This window comes from Varroa jacobsoni, unplaced genomic scaffold (assembly GCF_002532875.2).
Source record: "Varroa jacobsoni isolate VJ856 unplaced genomic scaffold, vjacob_1.0 scaffold_203, whole genome shotgun sequence".
NCBI lineage: Eukaryota > Metazoa > Arthropoda > Arachnida > Mesostigmata > Varroidae > Varroa > Varroa jacobsoni.
The window spans coordinates 35,364-52,176 of NW_019213105.1; the positions used below are offsets into that span (position 1 = coordinate 35,364).

At 41.9% G+C, this 16,813-nt stretch overlaps 3 protein-coding genes and 1 long non-coding RNA gene across 8 annotated transcripts in view; 3 read left to right on the forward strand and 1 right to left on the reverse strand.

Annotated features, from left to right (window-relative positions):
• The window catches only part of LOC111273615 (putative E3 ubiquitin-protein ligase HECTD2), a gene marked incomplete at its 5' end in the record, with an annotated part of 14,696 nt that extends 8,798 nt beyond the window's left edge, over positions 1 to 5,898 (forward strand). The window contains 9 exon segments of the mRNA XM_022855362.1: positions 481 to 615; positions 1,108 to 1,248; positions 1,392 to 1,488; positions 1,979 to 2,147; positions 2,292 to 2,614; positions 2,851 to 3,013; positions 3,340 to 3,446; positions 3,818 to 4,077; positions 4,346 to 5,898. Of these exon segments, the coding sequence (XP_022711097.1) occupies positions 481 to 615; positions 1,108 to 1,248; positions 1,392 to 1,488; positions 1,979 to 2,147; positions 2,292 to 2,614; positions 2,851 to 3,013; positions 3,340 to 3,446; positions 3,818 to 4,077; positions 4,346 to 4,466 (1,516 nt within the window). The 3' untranslated portion in view covers positions 4,467 to 5,898.
• A 114-nt stretch (positions 5,899 to 6,012) lies between these two features.
• Positions 6,013 to 8,568, reverse strand: LOC147753824 (uncharacterized). Its single transcript, XR_015316016.1, has 2 exons — positions 6,867 to 8,568; positions 6,013 to 6,159 (listed from the first exon to the last, which is right to left on the reverse strand). It is a non-coding gene; the product is annotated as an uncharacterized LOC147753824 (long non-coding RNA).
• A 181-nt stretch (positions 8,569 to 8,749) lies between these two features.
• Positions 8,750 to 12,281, forward strand: LOC111273617 (methyltransferase-like protein 27). 3 transcript variants are annotated; one of them, XM_022855366.2, is made up of 4 exons: positions 8,750 to 8,943; positions 9,546 to 9,739; positions 10,654 to 10,759; positions 11,495 to 12,281. In XM_022855366.2, exons 1-4 carry the CDS (start codon positions 8,812 to 8,814, stop codon positions 11,972 to 11,974), a joined length of 912 nt encoding a protein of 303 aa, XP_022711101.1. In that variant the 5' UTR covers positions 8,750 to 8,811; the 3' UTR covers positions 11,975 to 12,281. The 3 variants fall into 3 exon arrangements, with proteins under 3 accessions (XP_022711101.1, XP_022711104.1, XP_022711102.1); XM_022855369.2 differs by having other exon boundaries at positions 9,557 to 9,739; XM_022855367.2 differs by lacking the exon at positions 8,750 to 8,943 and adding an exon at positions 8,950 to 9,061.
• Positions 12,282 to 12,741: 460 nt separating this feature from the next.
• LOC111273616 (ELMO domain-containing protein 3) overlaps positions 12,742 to 16,813 on the forward strand; it is a 13,421-nt gene continuing 9,349 nt past the window's right edge. For 2 of the 3 annotated variants that reach the window (XM_022855363.2, XM_022855365.2), the window contains exons 1-3: positions 12,742 to 13,198; positions 15,423 to 15,456; positions 16,498 to 16,688. In XM_022855363.2, the coding sequence (XP_022711098.1) occupies positions 13,139 to 13,198; positions 15,423 to 15,456; positions 16,498 to 16,688 (285 nt within the window). In that variant the 5' untranslated portion in view covers positions 12,742 to 13,138. Of the gene's footprint in view, positions 13,199 to 15,422; positions 15,457 to 15,481; positions 16,367 to 16,497; positions 16,689 to 16,813 lie in introns of those variants that run through there. The other variant, XM_022855364.2, reaches the window with a different exon arrangement.

Here is a 16,813-nt window from a genome sequence, read left to right on the forward strand (position 1 = left end):
AGAGAGAGAGTAAACTCTAGTTTCGTCAAAAGCCCCTTCGATTAAAACAACACGCTCTTATCCGTCGGGGCCCGATATCTGGTCGCCTCCTTACTGACCTTTTACACTCTAATCTTCGTTTTTAAAACGTGTGTATCATTCACGTACCTATATGCCTAAGGCCTCATTTTCACAAATTTTCGATGAATTTCTGCAGAGCTGTGACTTTCTAAAGGCAAAAACTTAACCGTTGAATGTTGATTCTCGAGACTAGGAAATGTTTTTCCTTCTGGGCTTATTTTTTCTCGCGTAACGTCGTTTCTACTGACTAGTTTCTGGTAGACCAACTAAATTTCGTGTGCCGGTGGGCCTATAGGCTGAAAGTTATTTAATTCCGAAGTGAGTCGGATTTGCTTGTAATAGCCTAACATACGTATATACCTTTAGTACGCATTAACTTCCGTTAATGAAGGCGAACAATTTCTTATTATATTCTGTTAGGACGGATGCATCTCGAACACGCGAGCTCGTTAAACGACTTCTACAGTTTATCACCATTAGGGAATTTCCCCCGGCCAACGGCCATCGTCTTCCGTCGATTAATAAAAGCCGGTGGTGGATACCGTGCGCCACGAGGTTAGATTATACAAGCCGTTTTTTCGTTATGAATTTATGTATCATAGTAATCTATTAACCATCTTAGGGCGCTGTCTTACGATACACGACAGATTAACTTATATCGATCAGTCGAGGCAGTAGATGTCGTAAATTAACTTCGATGAGCTACACTGACATCATTGTTTACCGCCATCAGCTTGGTTGTGTATTCTGTTGTCGACATTTTGTCTATCGAATCACCCAAGGGGCTCACTACTGGCAGATAGTAAATGGTACGAACCATAGACTTGCCGGACCGAACCAGCGCCCTGGCCATGTCTCAAGCAAAGGAAACAAGTTAGTTTCCCAGGCCCCGTTGCGAATTAGCCTTAACACAGAAAAACAGGACACGATACAGACGCGACATCTCCTCTGGCGTCGCAAATAATAGGCCACCAATGAATGTCTTATTACTTTAGTAATTTCATTTTCATATTCTATTTAGTAATTTTCAGACTCTTATTATTTTAGGGTGTTGGCTCTGTTGAACGCGGCTAATAATAGGGTATCGCCTCCGCTGCTCGAGTACGCTGAATTCTACAACTCTGCTTTGGACCACATCAATCTTATGGCAGAGTATTACCGTTGGCAGACTCCCGAAAAAAGTAACAAGTACGTCTTAGAAATAGGCCTGCGAATAAGTGGGCTGCTTGCCTGTGATTTTCACTTGGCAAACACTCCCAAAAAAGTAACTTCGCCTGCCAAAAGTATGTGTAATTATCTCTAAATCTAACTAAATCATTAACTCTTTTCAGATTTTCCTACTGCCAGTATCCTTTCATATTGAGCATCGTTGCGAAAAAGTTTATCCTTCAAAGAGACTCCGAGCAACAGATGATCCTTAATGCAAGGGTAGTATATAAGCTCCAATGTACCTCCGTCATTCGTGATCCAACAAAATCTTTCGGATCCGGAATAACTTAGTTTTTGTGGATGTGAGCTAGTTGATGGATTAAGGGCTAGTCTCCCCTAAGTTATACTGCCGGAGAGGTCTAGCTACTCACAATTTTTACGAGTATTTCCATGTGGCCAGCGCAGTACTCCGCTTATATTCGTGTGCTGTTTCGATCTGAGCGGTCTAATGATTCAGTCTATTACTATATTTGTACTTAAATAGATGTGTATATATATATATATATATATATGCATACACGCGGTCCACTATGTGTATATGTTTATAAAGGGTTGCAATTTAGAATGACAAGTTCGTTAAAGCTGCAGCGAGAAGATTTTTTTGTCGGAAAAAGCTTCAGAGCAAAGCCGCTATAATCCTAAACAGTTCCATAGTGTAATATTTAGTATGTGGATATTTGATTAATTCTCTTTTTATCGGCTTATGCAGCGTTCGTTGTTAAATCGTGCTTTACAACATCAAGTTCCTGACATTGACGTCTTCTTCCTTAACCTTAATATCCGTCGAGCGCATTTGGTATCCGATTCACTTAATGAGATCGCGCGGAAGCAAGCCGACCTCAAAAAGAAGCTCAAAGTCACCTTTGTTGGTGAACCAGGTAATCCAATATGCTGATGAAAGTGAAGTGTTCACTTTGTCCTCAAGTTAATTCGGTACCTTCGGTACTTTACGATTCGGTATTTTACGATGTACGAATCTAGAAGTAAATACAGATATTAATAGCGACTGATTTCCTTCATAGGTCTCGACATGGGAGGCCTGACAAAAGAATGGTTCTTGTTGCTGATCAAGCGAATATTCAGTTCGGACTACGGTATGTTTGTATATCATAATAAAGCCCGCTGCTACTGGTTTAGTACAGTGAAAATCGGTAACCTACGTGAGTATAATCTCATTGGAGTTCTGATGGGTCTGGCCGTATACAACTCGATCATCCTCGACCTCAACTTCCCCACTGCCTGCTACAAAAAGCTGCTTAGCCCGCCTGTGGTCCCAGCCAACGTAGATACAACCAATGTAGGCAACTGCGAGCTCACACTAGATGATCTGTCGGAAATCATGCCGGTATGCAAGCCCACATCGTATCTATTCACAGTATGTAGATCATAGCCCTCTGCCCCCTCCCGATGGGATTGTAGTCTAGCGGGCAACTCTTTTCGGTTCTGTATTCACGGTTCCACATCACAATTACATTTATGGAAGGATTCTATCGGGGACCGACCCAACGTCTTTCATTTGTTCACTCGGAGATTCATGTATAAATGAAGGATTTTCTCTGTTCTGTGATATCGTTTACGCAGGATGTCGTACTTGGGCTTCGAGAACTGCTAGCGTATGAGGGTAACGTGGAAGAGGACTTCTTGATGCACTTCGAGGCGTCTGTTGATGAGTTCGGTGAGGTAAAAACTCACATCCTTAAGGAAGGTGGCGAACAGATCGCTGTCACAAACGAAAATCGTCAAGGTATATGATATAATTAATAATACAGATACTGCACGTAGAACGAAACCCTGCGAAGCCCTAATATTATTGCCGATTGCTTATCTGAAGATTTTACGAGTCCCTATGACATTTTCGTAAGACCGATGCCTAATAGCTTTTCAATGCAGTGAAGTTAGGAATCTTTGGGAATGACAAAATCAACTTAGGAAACAGGGTAGCAAGTCAACGTTTGTAGTAGCGTAGTAGGTTAACAATTGAATGAAACGGTCCGACAAACGCGACTAGTTGAGATTTTGCCATTTCATGTTCTCAGCTTTGTTTGCTTTTCGTCTATTTCATTTCTCCAGAATATGTGGATCTTTATATAAATCTTATCCTAAACGAGGCGATCAGCCAGCCGTTCAAAGCATTTTATCTTGGATTTCACAGTGTCTGTGCATCTAACGCACTCATCGTAAGTATGTTCCTGCATCTTGCAGTTATCTGTATGCATATGTTTATTCGTACAGACAAAAAACACTTTAAACTATGCGTTTCTGTGTCTGCAGGCGTTCAACACAAAGTAACTCTATGATTTGCTTTTAAATCAAATTGCATAGATTCCTTAGAGGGAAAACCAATGTGGTCTATAGGCTATCACCAGGCTCAGGATAGCTGAAACGTTGCTGAGGTCCTGGAAACAGGCCGGCCGGCCAGCCAGCCAGCTGTCTGATGCACTTATGCCTAACGGCCATAGTACGGGACGTAAAGCTCGAAACGGAAAGATTCAGTTGACTGAAACTATGTTCTAATCAGATTGCATATAATACCTGTCAATTACTTTAGATGCTTCGTCCAGAAGAGGTGGAGTTACTCGTGTGTGGATGGCCGAAACTCGATTTAGAAGCTCTCCGCAAAGTGACCGTCTATGACGGCTTTAAGCCCGATGACCCATTAGTTAATCAATTATGGACGCTGATCGACAACTTTACGGTCCATTTGCAACAACAGTTCTTACGTTTCTGCACGGGCTCCGATCGAGTTCCCGTCGGAGGAATGTCTGAGATGACTTTCAAGATCAGCGCGATTAATCACAGCACGGATATGCAAGTATCCTGCTCCTTCTTTCTCAGGATGTTTTATTATGCTTCCTGTCTAAGTCGCTAATAGTTTTATAATATTCCCCATACTGACAATCTAAGAAAGCTGATAGTAAACGGATTCCAAGTTCACTTAATAGCAGCAACAAACCTCTTTATGTGCTAGTCATTAACAGTGTAGAGACCCATAATTCACTCGTTTTTTATTAGATTCACTTGAGCGCAACGTGTTCACCGCTATGTATTTTTTGTTTTTGTTTTGTAAACACTATAGGCTACCAATTTCACATACTTGTTTCAACCATCTTTGTTTGCCGCGTTATCCAGACGAAGAGACGCTGAAAGAGAAGCTGATAACCGCTATCTCCAACGCCGAGGGATTTGGTCTTGAATAAAATTGAAGGCAGAAACGATTTTCTGTCTCCAAAGCTATTAAATTAGATGACAGTAGATCAGATTCACGTTTTGGGTTATCGATTTGTCTAACTTAAGCCGAACAGAGCTGATTTGTGAGCAGTCGGATAAAAATATTTATACCGAACCCACTAAAATGATAAATATTATCTATATTTTATCAGTTTTATAGTTACTAAAATATAACGTCTTTCTTATGCGCTAGAAGTGTCGCGTTTTTATGACCATACTGATTATTATTGCAGCCGCTATTTACGTTTACACTTCCAACACGGAACTTGATTAGCGATTTTAAAATAGTACCCATCTGTCAAGCGATATTTTTAGGTGAACGGAATCAAAACGTGAGTCCATGTTCGCTAGAAAGCTCTAAAATGTCAAGAGCTTAGAAAGATACATAACGTTTTAACAAAAAAACGAAAAAACAACGACCCAATTGGCAATTGAGATTCTATTTTCTTCATCATTGTTTTGTATCTGCAGGCTAGGCGTATGAAAGTCGACCTTTTGAGCCGTTGAGTTTTCGAGGCCTTCAAATCTAGGCCCTATCAGCGATTTTATATACATATAAAAGTAGCGGAATAGACCAGTTCCGCCGACTATCTCTCAACTAAGCCTTTCGCTAGAAACGCATTTGGTTCACCAGTAGCAAGTACAGTGTATCTATTTTGTTGCTTCTATTTGTCCAAAATAGTTATACAAGATCGCCTCAAATCGTATGAAAGGTCAAACAAATAGATCGATCGTCATTTCTGCTTTAAAACGATGCAACCGTTCCTGCGAAACCGTTACCCTTATGAACGACAAGCATAGGATACTCTCACAACATGTTTTTATCTTCAGATTTAGAGGGAACTTTACTCATTGTGATATATGAATATATATTTGAGTATATTTATTGATATTTTTATCTTTTATATTTATGTCACCAGCACTACGAGGACCGGAAGATACCCAAATAGGATAGCTACGATATTTCGCTTAGAAGTCAATAGTAATTCAACATTTTCGACATGAATGTTGGTATGATTAAAAATGTAGCTATAGAAAGAAGATGTAGACGAGGAGTTGCCTTCATCCGCAACGATGAGCATATATTTTCATAGACATACGCCCTTCATATCGTTTTCACGCATTACTATTCAACTCTCACCCAACATAGGTCTGAAGCCCAGTTCGGCAGACACCCTATAGCGTTTACTACGCTAAAATAAACTTGCTATAATGAGGTCATTGTGCTACTCGCATAGTGTAACATAAACTGGGCAGCGGTAACTGATGGGTAACTTTCGTGGTGTCTATATACGTGTGTACGCTACGCTCAACTTTGTGGGTATATCAAGTGGCTTATACCAGATTGTCAATGTCGTTATCATTAAGATAATAAAGAATATCACTTACTTGTAAATTCTAGCAGCGCCTGGTTATTTCTGGTCAATATTGCGCTAATAAAATCCATCTAGCAGAAAAAATTTTCTAAATTTTTTCTTTTTGTTGTTGTACTAGATCAGTAAAAACAACGCTTGATTTTCATGTACATGTATTGGTTAGGTTGCTTGATTTTATACAGACAGTTTTTCAACGCTGGAAAAGCCAAAGGGCCGATGTGGTCGACTTGTTGACGTATCGTAACTGGTAAACGATACCTCTTCTCGCCTAACCGCGTAATCCATCCTGTGACAGGTCGATACCACGTAATAATAAACAATTAGTAAAAGTCACCCAATTATCTTTCGCCACGAATCACGTAAAAGTTTGAGCGTTAGACATAAATAGCATTTCAGAGACACCCTTACCTGTACAAGGGTAATATAGGTATAGAAATGGGTTATTGCAATACTGTATAAATTTGCTAGAGGGTTTTCGTACAAACGCAATTTTCATCCCAGTATCACTACTGTAACCCGTTTTCTCACCAAGCTATCCTTGCTGAGGCAATGATCATTTGATTGATAACCGAATTTCAGGTTGTACCTTAATATGTCCTTTTCGCAACAAATTATTCCTTATACCTTAATCGGAATTTGGCTTTCTTTGCTCCAGTGCATTATTACCGCTTAATATAATGCTTATTTCCGTCATATCGATATTAGTATAGAAAAATAGCTTGCGGGACCTAATGTTAAAATATTCTTGACTTTGGTGTTTGGAGATCCTTTCAGTCCCTCAACTAAAATTATAGACATACAGTTGTTTTAAATTCGGGTTCAGTGTCCCGCGTCACATAATTAGTCTATACTGATTGAAAGCCTATGCGCATATGCTGTATGATCACTAAGAGGGAACGTAGAAACGATCATGGGCGCATGCGGTTTGCAAATCCCAATATGTGCTATGTTGGCACAATAATTATCTCACTTTAGAAAAGGCCAACCACTTACCATTAATGTAAAACATCTAAGAATCAGTTTTCGTTCGGTGTTTGCGTTGGTTTCGTTAACAATTCGAGGGCCCGTCGAACACGTTCGGTTCCGCAACATGCTGCGCGGTGCGCAGTATAAACCTGGGCTGATTTGGCCTTGCTTTTAGGGCAGTGGCCTTGACGACAACGAGCACCCAGCTCGACAACGTGGAGGGTGCATAAAGCCAAATTCAGCATTGCTTAAGTAGTTCAATGTACTCTTAACGCGTACCTCAATTTTTCCAGAACGAGAGACTCACTTCGTAGATGACGCTAGAACCGATCGAACGACCATCGCCCTTCTCCGCATCTGGCATTCGATACGATGCGGCGCGATAACCAATATCTGATCTGAAACGTCGCTCGAGAAAATTCATTTGCTGGGAGTTTGTAGCTCGACTAGAACCGACTAGCTTTTCCACTGCGTGACGGAACAGTCCGTCCCAACCGAGGAGCGACGCTCCAATGAGAGCAAAGTTACGTAACGACCACTTAAGCGTAAGAGAAAGTCGGTTTTCCAAGGCGCAGTCGTAGTTCTCTGTGCTGACATTCCGGCTGAGAAGCGTCCATAAGGACGAGCAGTTGTATTAGTTGAGTGGAATGTTTTCTCGGATCCCTTAAACGTGTGTCTTGTTTTAGCTATACAGATCACTAATGAAGTTGAATCCGAAGTAGACATCTTTTCATAATTTATTGACCGCCATTACGTGACCGACCTATTCAGATATTAGTCTGCACAGTTTGACTAGGTGTAAAAAATACCAAATATGCGTAAAACTGCCTTTGATGATTCATTGTGAATATCTTCTACGGCATCCAACGGGCGCTGCTGCTTCAAGCCCCACCAACGACACGTACTACACAGCCACTTTTGTCTTCTTCACAAACGCATGCACGCCTAAAAAAAAGCTGACCTTATGTGGGAACAACTCGTGCCCCGAGAGTGGCAGGGTTCGTTTGGGTTTAATTTCGGAGTGCCAAAAATGCCTTCTGATGCAATCTGGCTTGTAATTTATGAAGCACTAATTAGACCCCTATGGCAGTGATAAGCGAATCCCAGCGAGTCCGCAAAGTACCAGTGATATATCAGCCAATCTCAAGGCTGTCGACGCACGATTGCCCCTGGAACCTTTGGATTCTGCTCGCCCAAGCTGGCATTGGGCCATTCGTAAAATATCACATCATCTCTGTTCAACGATAGAGTTTACCAGCGCTTGTCACGCTACGGTAGCAGCGGGATGATGCGTGTTAGAAGAAGAGGCTGGCAAAACATTCGATTGGAAGTCCATAGGTTTAGAGCAACTTTATCTTCAACACATAGATAGGAGCTTTCAGCTAGCACATTCAGTTAGTCTTCCAGTCATCGCTGCCGCCTGCGACCTAATCGACGTAAGATCATGTCGCAGCAGTGCGACTAGTCGTTGAGGCATAGGACCATGGGATCTGACGAGCCGACTGATGACGGCACTGGACGTAAAACTCGAACCAAAACCGTAAGGCCAAGTGTCTGACATCAAGGTTTAATGCACCATAAGACCAGCATCTCATCGCCGGCTGTACGTTGTCGAGTTGTTGTTTGACTTATATCTATATACGCGAAAAATAGAACGACCATACAATAGATTCAATATAAACATTTTTCGTTCTCGACTTGACTGCCTCCGAATGCTCGCGGCCGTGTAGAGCTCGCTAGACGCTAGCTACCATCGGGCTAAAATATTAATGATGTGAAACTAGTTTCACCGACTATTCGTAATAATTGCAGTGTCACAAGACAATTGGAGTTCCAACAAAATGGTCTGGCTCTGTTTTCTCGATTGACGTCCCCCGCCATAAATACGAGCTAGCCTTAAGCAATCCTAAAAAGAAGCTAAATCCGGCGCTAGCGTAAACAAGTCCAATCGAATAAAATTATATTTTATAAGATGTCAATTTACTTTGCGAGGGAATGCCTTCGAAGCACCAGCGAATTAGTGGTAATATCGAAAAACTCGATGGAGAGTCAGGCAACAACAGTCGCACGGGAAAGAACAACAAAGCAGCAAGACTGCTTCAAGGTGAGCCAATATAGTATCGTGAAGCCGCACCGTCGATTTGCCAGCAAATATGTGCTTTTCTTTTTTCCTGGATAGCATAAGGTTGTACGGGAAGAACCACAATGCAGGACTTTTGCCAGTATGTCTGAAGCTAGCATGGCCACTTGGTGTTCCGTGTCCATGCATTTAGGTATTAGGAAACTTAGGCTTAGGGGAGGTGACCTGCCCGTGTAGCATTGCCTTCAAACAGCCCCTAGCAATTATTATTATTATTATTACGAAGCAGTATTTCCTCATCGTTTGAATTCGGAATTAACCAGTTACAAAAGGTATCAATCTGAACTAGCGCTGCCTGATATGGAACCCCATTTACGATTACTCTTATCTAGTTACACAGCGCCAACGAGCAACATAAGTAATAGAATTTTTGCTGCATACGGGCTAAAGCACAGTCGAGGTGGTCGCTAATCGAGGCTGGTTCGGTTACGGGTGGGGCTGTAAGGAAAAGGTAAGGGTCGCTAATGGGCTAGATAAATTGCAATGATTTGCCGTTGGCGTTCCGTCAAGTCGCACAAAACACAAGCAATTCTATGCAGAACTAATATCGTTGCCGCATTGTTAAGTTCGAGTACAGGCCGACCGATAGCGGCATGACCACAGAGTCCAGTCGCGCATCAATGGACGAAGACGCTAGATCTCCGATCCGAAAGGTGCGCATCACACCCGGAAAAAGCGAGACCAACGAGCTAGCACAGGGCTGTTTCGAAGATCTGTGGAAGCATATGGGTGGAAATCTGACGCTAGAAGAAACGCGCAGGTAGGTAGACTGTGACTTTGGCCATTCAACACCCTAATAACTGACTTTTGATTAGATGATGGTTGAGGATATCGAGTGCGGGTACTGGCGATTCGGTATATGGCAAGCTCTCTTCCTTCCCATTTTTCCAAAGAGATTTTTCCAAGGCAGCCTATGTTAGCGAAGGCTGATCCTGCGGAGGACAACATTACGAAGCTCAACATTACGAAGCTCCGCCGTACTACTAATAAAACTATACGTTCTTCTACAAGGCCGAGAACTCTCAGCATTTTTACTAGGTGATATAGTCTTCACCGGCGTGTTGGGGCCACTTGTAGTAAGTTCCTCACCTCCCAGGCGGTAGTGGCCTAGCCGCGTATCTAGTAGCTTTTGAGTAACCTTCAACGGACAAAAGCTATTGAAATCATTGAAGGGCGAAATAAATAGGCTTGCTGACAAAAATCGCAGCCGTTTGTGTTTACTGGCGGTGGATTACTGACAAAAATCGCAGCCGTTTGTGTTTACTGGCGGTGCATTATTGGCAAATTTCATAGCAGAGTGTTTAGAAGGGAAACATGAAGTACATACGTATGTCCCAAACCTGCGTTAATGATTGTACTGCTGCATATTTTAAATGTGCGAAGTTTAGTGACAATTAACTGGGCACACAATTAGCAGGTGCCGAAAGGAACCTGTAGAGGGATCTGCGTAGTAATTATTGTGTTCGTATGAGTTTACTTCAGTATCTTCACTTTGGTTCTCATGAACCATCTCACTTACGCATGCGCTCCATAAACGAACAAAGCAGGGAAAATCCCGTGTGTATACTTACTGGCACCACTACTCTGTGCTATATAAGTAAGACATAAGTAAACCTGCCTCAATGAAATTCCCATAGAGATCTAATTAGAGCTGGCAATTGGCCTTGATTTAAGGTACTACGATCTCATGGCCTGTCATTTCGACGAGGAGATGGCTGACCAGCAATACAACGGACCTCAAATAATTCTTGAGAAGCTGACTGACTTGGGTGTTACGAAGGTAAGTGATGACGTTTTTCTTTACAAGGGTTTTTACAGGTAACAATTGGCTAGATCTTTTGTGTATTCCAGATTCAGGCACTTTATAACCAACCTAGCGACTGGTTCAACCTACAGCGCCAGCTCTGTTCACCAGAAATGGCCCACTAAGCAAACGTATTTAACAGCGTTCAGTTGAGAAAGAACGCTCACACGCGTTAGGTCTGACAATAGGTCGAGGCCAAATACGCCCCAGTACCTCGGAAGGAGCCAGCTATCAGATGGTTCGATTAGCCTTTGTTCAAATACTCAGATCAGGTTATCGATATATTTCCTGTGGCCTCACCTTGACTAGGCATAGGTCGCCACCTTTAGGGTGGGTCACCATCCTTTGAAGAAGAAACAATAACTTCGATTCCGCTCTGAAGCATGATAGTATTTCTAAACTTTAGTGTACACGTTTTCTGGAACTTGTGACAACGTTCCAACGCTCATCAACAAAATTTGAAATGGTGGTGACAGTAGAACGTGGAGCATGAAGAATCGCCAGGATCTTGCATTTGGGTTCTGTTGTTTACCTAACCCAACATAAGCGTCTCGGGAAACTTAGTCAAACTTTTCATTTATATATTTAAATTATGATCGTTTAGGTATTTCATTTATACCAGCTACAGAATAATCAGCCGGTGCGGCCCTTACGAGTAATAAGACGTTCTATTACCATATCTGATATGAAGTTGATGTTGTGAATTTTTAGGAAGCTCGCATTTTGGACATCGGCTGTGGCACTGGCTTACTTGGGAAGGCGATGTCAAACGAAGGTTTCGCTTGGATTGATGGGATCGATATGAGCGAAGAGATGTTACGCCAAGCAGAAAAAAAAGCTGTGTATACTAAAACCACCCTTTTAGCGATCGAGCCAGCGACTGATCTCACGCCCCTGGGTGACGTCCAGTATGACGCTATTTGTATGCTTTCGTCTTTCCAGCCAGGGCACGTCAGCCCTCTGGCTCTTGATGGTCTAATCGCGCTCCTCAAACCTGGTGGCCGGGTAATTTGGGTTCGATCGTCTTCGATTCCCGCCAAGCATATGACCGGACCCTTTCAAAAGGAAGAGTGGGAAAAAATTAAAAATGACCTTGCGGCGAAAGGTCTCAAAGCTGAGGACGAGGGAACTGTGGAGAGGTTCAATCGAGATAAACCCGGCGTGTTTGGGATTTTCACTAAATACAAGTGAAACACGCTTAGCGATGCGCAGTGGAACAAGCTACTGTGACGGTTTTCACAACGATACCCCGGAAGTGTTTGGTTACTCGGAGTTAGCTATGCGAGCGTTATGCAGAAAAAAGCTGGACTATCAAGGAGTTGACAAATAAACGAAGTCTTATTTTTCACGTGGACAGCGTCGTGTTACGTTATGTTGTGTACGAAGTTCCTAAAACAACATCCAACGCGTACGGCTAAACAACGGAAGATGCTGCTTCAGAGTGTTATCCGAACCTGATTATGGCTAAATCAGATCTATATTAATGTGTGTTAATCCACCACTGGTGTTATTATTGTAGTAGAATTAAAACACATATTTTAGCCATCAATCAGCCAGTAAACCAATATAAAAATCAGAAGCCTTGCTTCGTTAAAAAAAAGTCGTGAATTATTCATCGTATTGGGTTGTGACGGTCTCACTGAGCAGCTGCCTACACGGTCCAAGCACAGTCGTTAAGTAATGACGATTGCCGCAATATTGTGATTAAACAAAGTTTAAAAAAGTAGATGGCGGGTTTATTTAACTAATATATGCTTTAGTTTTAGTCACCGAAATAACAATTGGGTATTTAGAGTGTAGAAACTTAAATCACCGCGGCTGAATCACCACAACGGTTTAACGCTCACAACTGTAACACCGTCTTTTGGACCATGAGCCACCGAGGTCGTCCTGCCACCTGGCGGCCAAGTTACGCGCGATTCGTGAAGTACCCCATCGTACAACCCTGAAACAAGTCGACTCGGCTCGCACTCACTCCAGCAGGATTTGCTATGACCTCCCTGTGGGGCCCTCACACCCGTACTCTCGCGCCGTGACATCCGCTTTCATATTGGATCGCTATTATGCAAGTCTGCTCGACTGATCTGCTCTGTTCTCAATGTGACACGACGAGCACGAACCGCATTGTTTGACAGGCGTTCAGTTCCTATTGTGTTTTGCTGCGCGCCAGGGGAAAGTTTTTCATACTCAGTGAACTGTGAACAACTGCGTAAACGCTGTTTTTTAGAGGCACGATCGCTTTCATTTGCCGCGTTTGACCTCTAATTTTGCCCAAGGAGCTATTTGCCTGCCCCGCTTCCATTGCTGGCAACCTCCGAAACACCATTGCTCCACTAAATTGGCTTGGACATCACAATGATGGTGGCGGTGATAAGCATGGAAACTCTCATGGAAGAGACTGAAGAGGAACTTGCGGTAGGGCTTTGTCTCGATTAGGTAGCCTAATCAAATGTTCGCTTATTGAATAGCAATACAATGCGCTGTATACGGCATCAGACGTTTGCTGTCCACCGGTGACGTGTCGTTTTGCTATATTACGGTCGTTAGTAATAAAGTTTGAGTTCATTTGTTGTCGATAGGTTTTAATTCGGACAATGCATGAGTGAGTGTAAAAAATGACTCTGTTCCATGTCTCTTTTAGAAATACAACCTTCGCTAGGTTCATGGTAGCCTCTTGTGTGTACATAAGTTGTGATGGAAGTAACTTAGTGCCGGTTACCTCTAATCATTGTCTCTCGTCGTTCCCGTGCTGAAGGATTCACTGTGTATTCCGACGAGCGTCTGTTCAGACCTGTTCAGACATTCAGAGAAGGCATTAATTTCCGCCAATCTAAAACGAGATCTCATATACCTGATAAGTAGCAGAGTGTCAGAAAACTGTAGACTAAAGGGTTTTTTGGCAGAACGATAAAGGCTTAAAGCATGCTTCGAGAGAGGTGACTATAACTCGGTTGACCAGGCGTTTCTCCAAGCTTTGATAGCCTGGGACATAAACGTATAGAATGAATAAGGCCTTAATGGACGTGCTATATAATTAATTCGATATCTATTTACGAAAATACAATTTTGGATTAAAAAAAATAGTATATACATAGTGTAAAGGTACTGTCGTTTAGACCAATAATAATAATGGTAATGTAGAATGAAGCTAACAGATGCTGCATGCAGGTATTGAAAATAAGCGCTGTTAGAGGCGCGATCAGGACGCCAGAGATTTGTGTTCCTGCGCCTTCCATACGCACCGTCCTTAACACAGAAGGCCTTATATAAGTGGCGAATTCTCCAGGTACGAACGGTTCCGTTTGTATGTAAGATAGCATTGTTTTGCAAAAAAACATTGTGGATGCTTTCTATAACGCACATAATAATAGTCCCTCACTTAAGTACAGCAAACTAAGAGACCTGTGATAAGCACACACTTTACTCTCCATAGCAGTAGCGTCAAATACAACCCGTTTCTTTTTTTAATTAATGTTCTATTAACGTTTATTCTCTAGACACGAACGTTTACTCTGTCGTAACCGTATGCTTTCATGTTTCAGCTCGAAATGTTGGATGTCAGTACTTCAGATTAGTACGGATAGTCGGATTGGTATATCTCTATAGATATTTTCTGCCCTTCCTAAAACCAAATAAAGGGCATTCATCAGTCCTGCCTGTGTTCGATGTTCATTGTGTGACCAAGAAGACGTTGTTACGTCGTCACGTTTAGTAACCATAGTAACCCACGTTAACCATAGTTGCAGTGCTGCAAAAAAGTAACTCTAAGATAAATTTCAGCAAGCTCGAGAAGACCTGGAATGTCGAATAAGAGTTATAATTTTCTTTTACTATAGGCGATAAAATATGAGCGATTGCCAATTGTAAGCTAGACGCTTATCTATCCGATTCACCATTGTCAAAATATTGAATACCTACTACGCTTACGTACCTAAAGGAAGTCAAAAGAAATGATGTTTGATAAGGACAAATAAAACTTAATTACTAAACGCTATAGAAACTCAATCGTAAACGAATTAAAATGAGACCGTAAACTTAATTTATTAGTGATCATCTGAACCTTGTGTACCTTTACAAGGTAAACTGCGCCTGTAACGCTAGGCAGTGCAATTTTCTAACTTTGCTCAGTAATTGCCGATTAACTTCAATAGCTAATAGCCGTGATGATGCCGTATCGGCAGACCATGGCATACCTGGCCATCAAGGTCCTTTGGCCTGGCCTGGGTGTGTCACGTCGCCAGGCAACATTCTGTCACCGTTGGATAGAGGCTAAAGTTCGATCTGGTTAGAAGGCAGCGTGCACTGCGGGGTAGCAATGTCGTTTGCCCACTTCATGGGCATGTAAGTGTCAATGTTGAATTCAGTTAGCATCGAGTAGTTACCATAATGAATAAAATGATGAAAAAAAGAAGAAAAGGTAATAAATGAAGAATGAACGGACGCGTTACGTTTGTCAGACCAACGGGTGTGTCAAAAACGACTTCTTCAGTATCCTTATGTACAGCGGAAAACAGATGTTGCTCTTGTAAAATGATGAACTTTAATGGATACAGAAAAATGTGTTCAGGAGATAAACAAATCATTGGTTAATTTCATCAATATAAGTCATTGCGCACTTGATTAATATTTTGCATTTCAGGCTGAGCAGTTCGTGCCGTCGTCACAGTCTCCAGGTAAAGTAAAAATTTAAAAAAAAAAAAACTGAAAAACACATTCATAGTTTATTTGTTCATTTTTATGTGGATGGTGCATTGACCTCGAGGGTGCATCTGCATATTAAAGTGAATGATAATAATTAAACGCTTGTCAGAAACATCTCAGTATCGCTACTGGGAACGTAGTCCGTACCTTCGGCAGATTTTTTGTTATAATTCCGCGTTATTCCCCGGCAAGACCTATATGCGTATGCAAAAATCACAAAATTTAAATATGCACCCTATTATATACAGTAAAAAAGGTACCGATTATATCGATGCCATGAGGACAGCGTGTTAATGATACGCTGATGGTCTTGTGATATCGGAACACAGACTGATTTTGAATTTTGACAAACACAGAGGTTGCCTAAATAGTCATAACCGTACGTTTTCCGAACCAAATGATTAAAAGTCTACCTGTTATTGTGTTTATACGGAAAATTTCTTTGTCAATACCGGTCATTCTTTCATTACAAGCGGCAGGGAAGAATTTCCGTAGGCTCTAGGGTCAAGTGTTTCCCAGAAAGACCAAATAGCAACCGGTAGCTTACTATTTGGCTGTTGCAGTGAACAAAGTATACTTCAGTGTCTTCCTGCTAGGGAACACGAATGGAAGTAAAAAGCTATCTGTTTTATAAGAGATATTAAAACTAAAAATAATAATTATGATAATTACTCTGAGGTGCAGTTGATTTGTTGAAATGGATTTGTGAGTGCTTATTTCTGTATATTGACAAATCGAAGTGCCTTTACCAAAATAAACAGGATACAGTTTTTTTAAGGTTCGCCAAGTCTTCGGCTATATGCTGAGTGTCTATGTTCATTAAAATCGAAACAAGTCCTGTTGGTATGATTGGCCGAGAGCTCTTCATAAAGACCGCTCTAAGTAAGTTTATTAGAGGGATACACAACTTTCGATTTTTCTGTAACAGATAATCCATCCGATAGCAGTAAGAAAGTTCTGTGTATACAGTTGTCTGTCCTATTCGATTCCATGTTTTTTTGCAACCTCGTTAGGCGATGCGGACGGATATGAAGCCCGGTTAGCAGCGGCACTCGAAGAGTGGGAGTCTGTCGGCGTTAAGGAAATCGAGATCAGCACTTATGAAGATCGTTCACCTCTGTCTATTGTACACTGCTCGCGGATACTCACGTACGAAGAGGCGGCGGATATCATCATAGATGCGGTCAACATAAGTGACTACCGGGTACGAAACGACCGAAATACGTTGACTTTGTTGAACCGGCCAATTAAGGACAAAGATCATTCCTTGTTAGGGTGGGTTCTGATAATGTGACATGCCTAAAATGCAGGATGTCTAGAAGAATGACG

What these genes read in the sequence shown, in the direction of transcription:
- LOC111273617 (XM_022855366.2), top strand. Translation starts at nt 8,812, where the DNA reads ATGTCAATTTACTTTGCGAGGGAATGCCTTCGAAGCACCAGCGAATTA. An exon ending in AGCAGCAAGACTGCTTCAAG is followed by an intron (nt 8,944 to 9,545) that starts GTGAGCCAATAT and finishes CGCATTGTTAAG; the next exon opens with TTCGAGTACAGGCCGACCGA. An exon ending in ACGCTAGAAGAAACGCGCAG is followed by an intron (nt 9,740 to 10,653) that starts GTAGGTAGACTG and finishes CCTTGATTTAAG; the next exon opens with GTACTACGATCTCATGGCCT.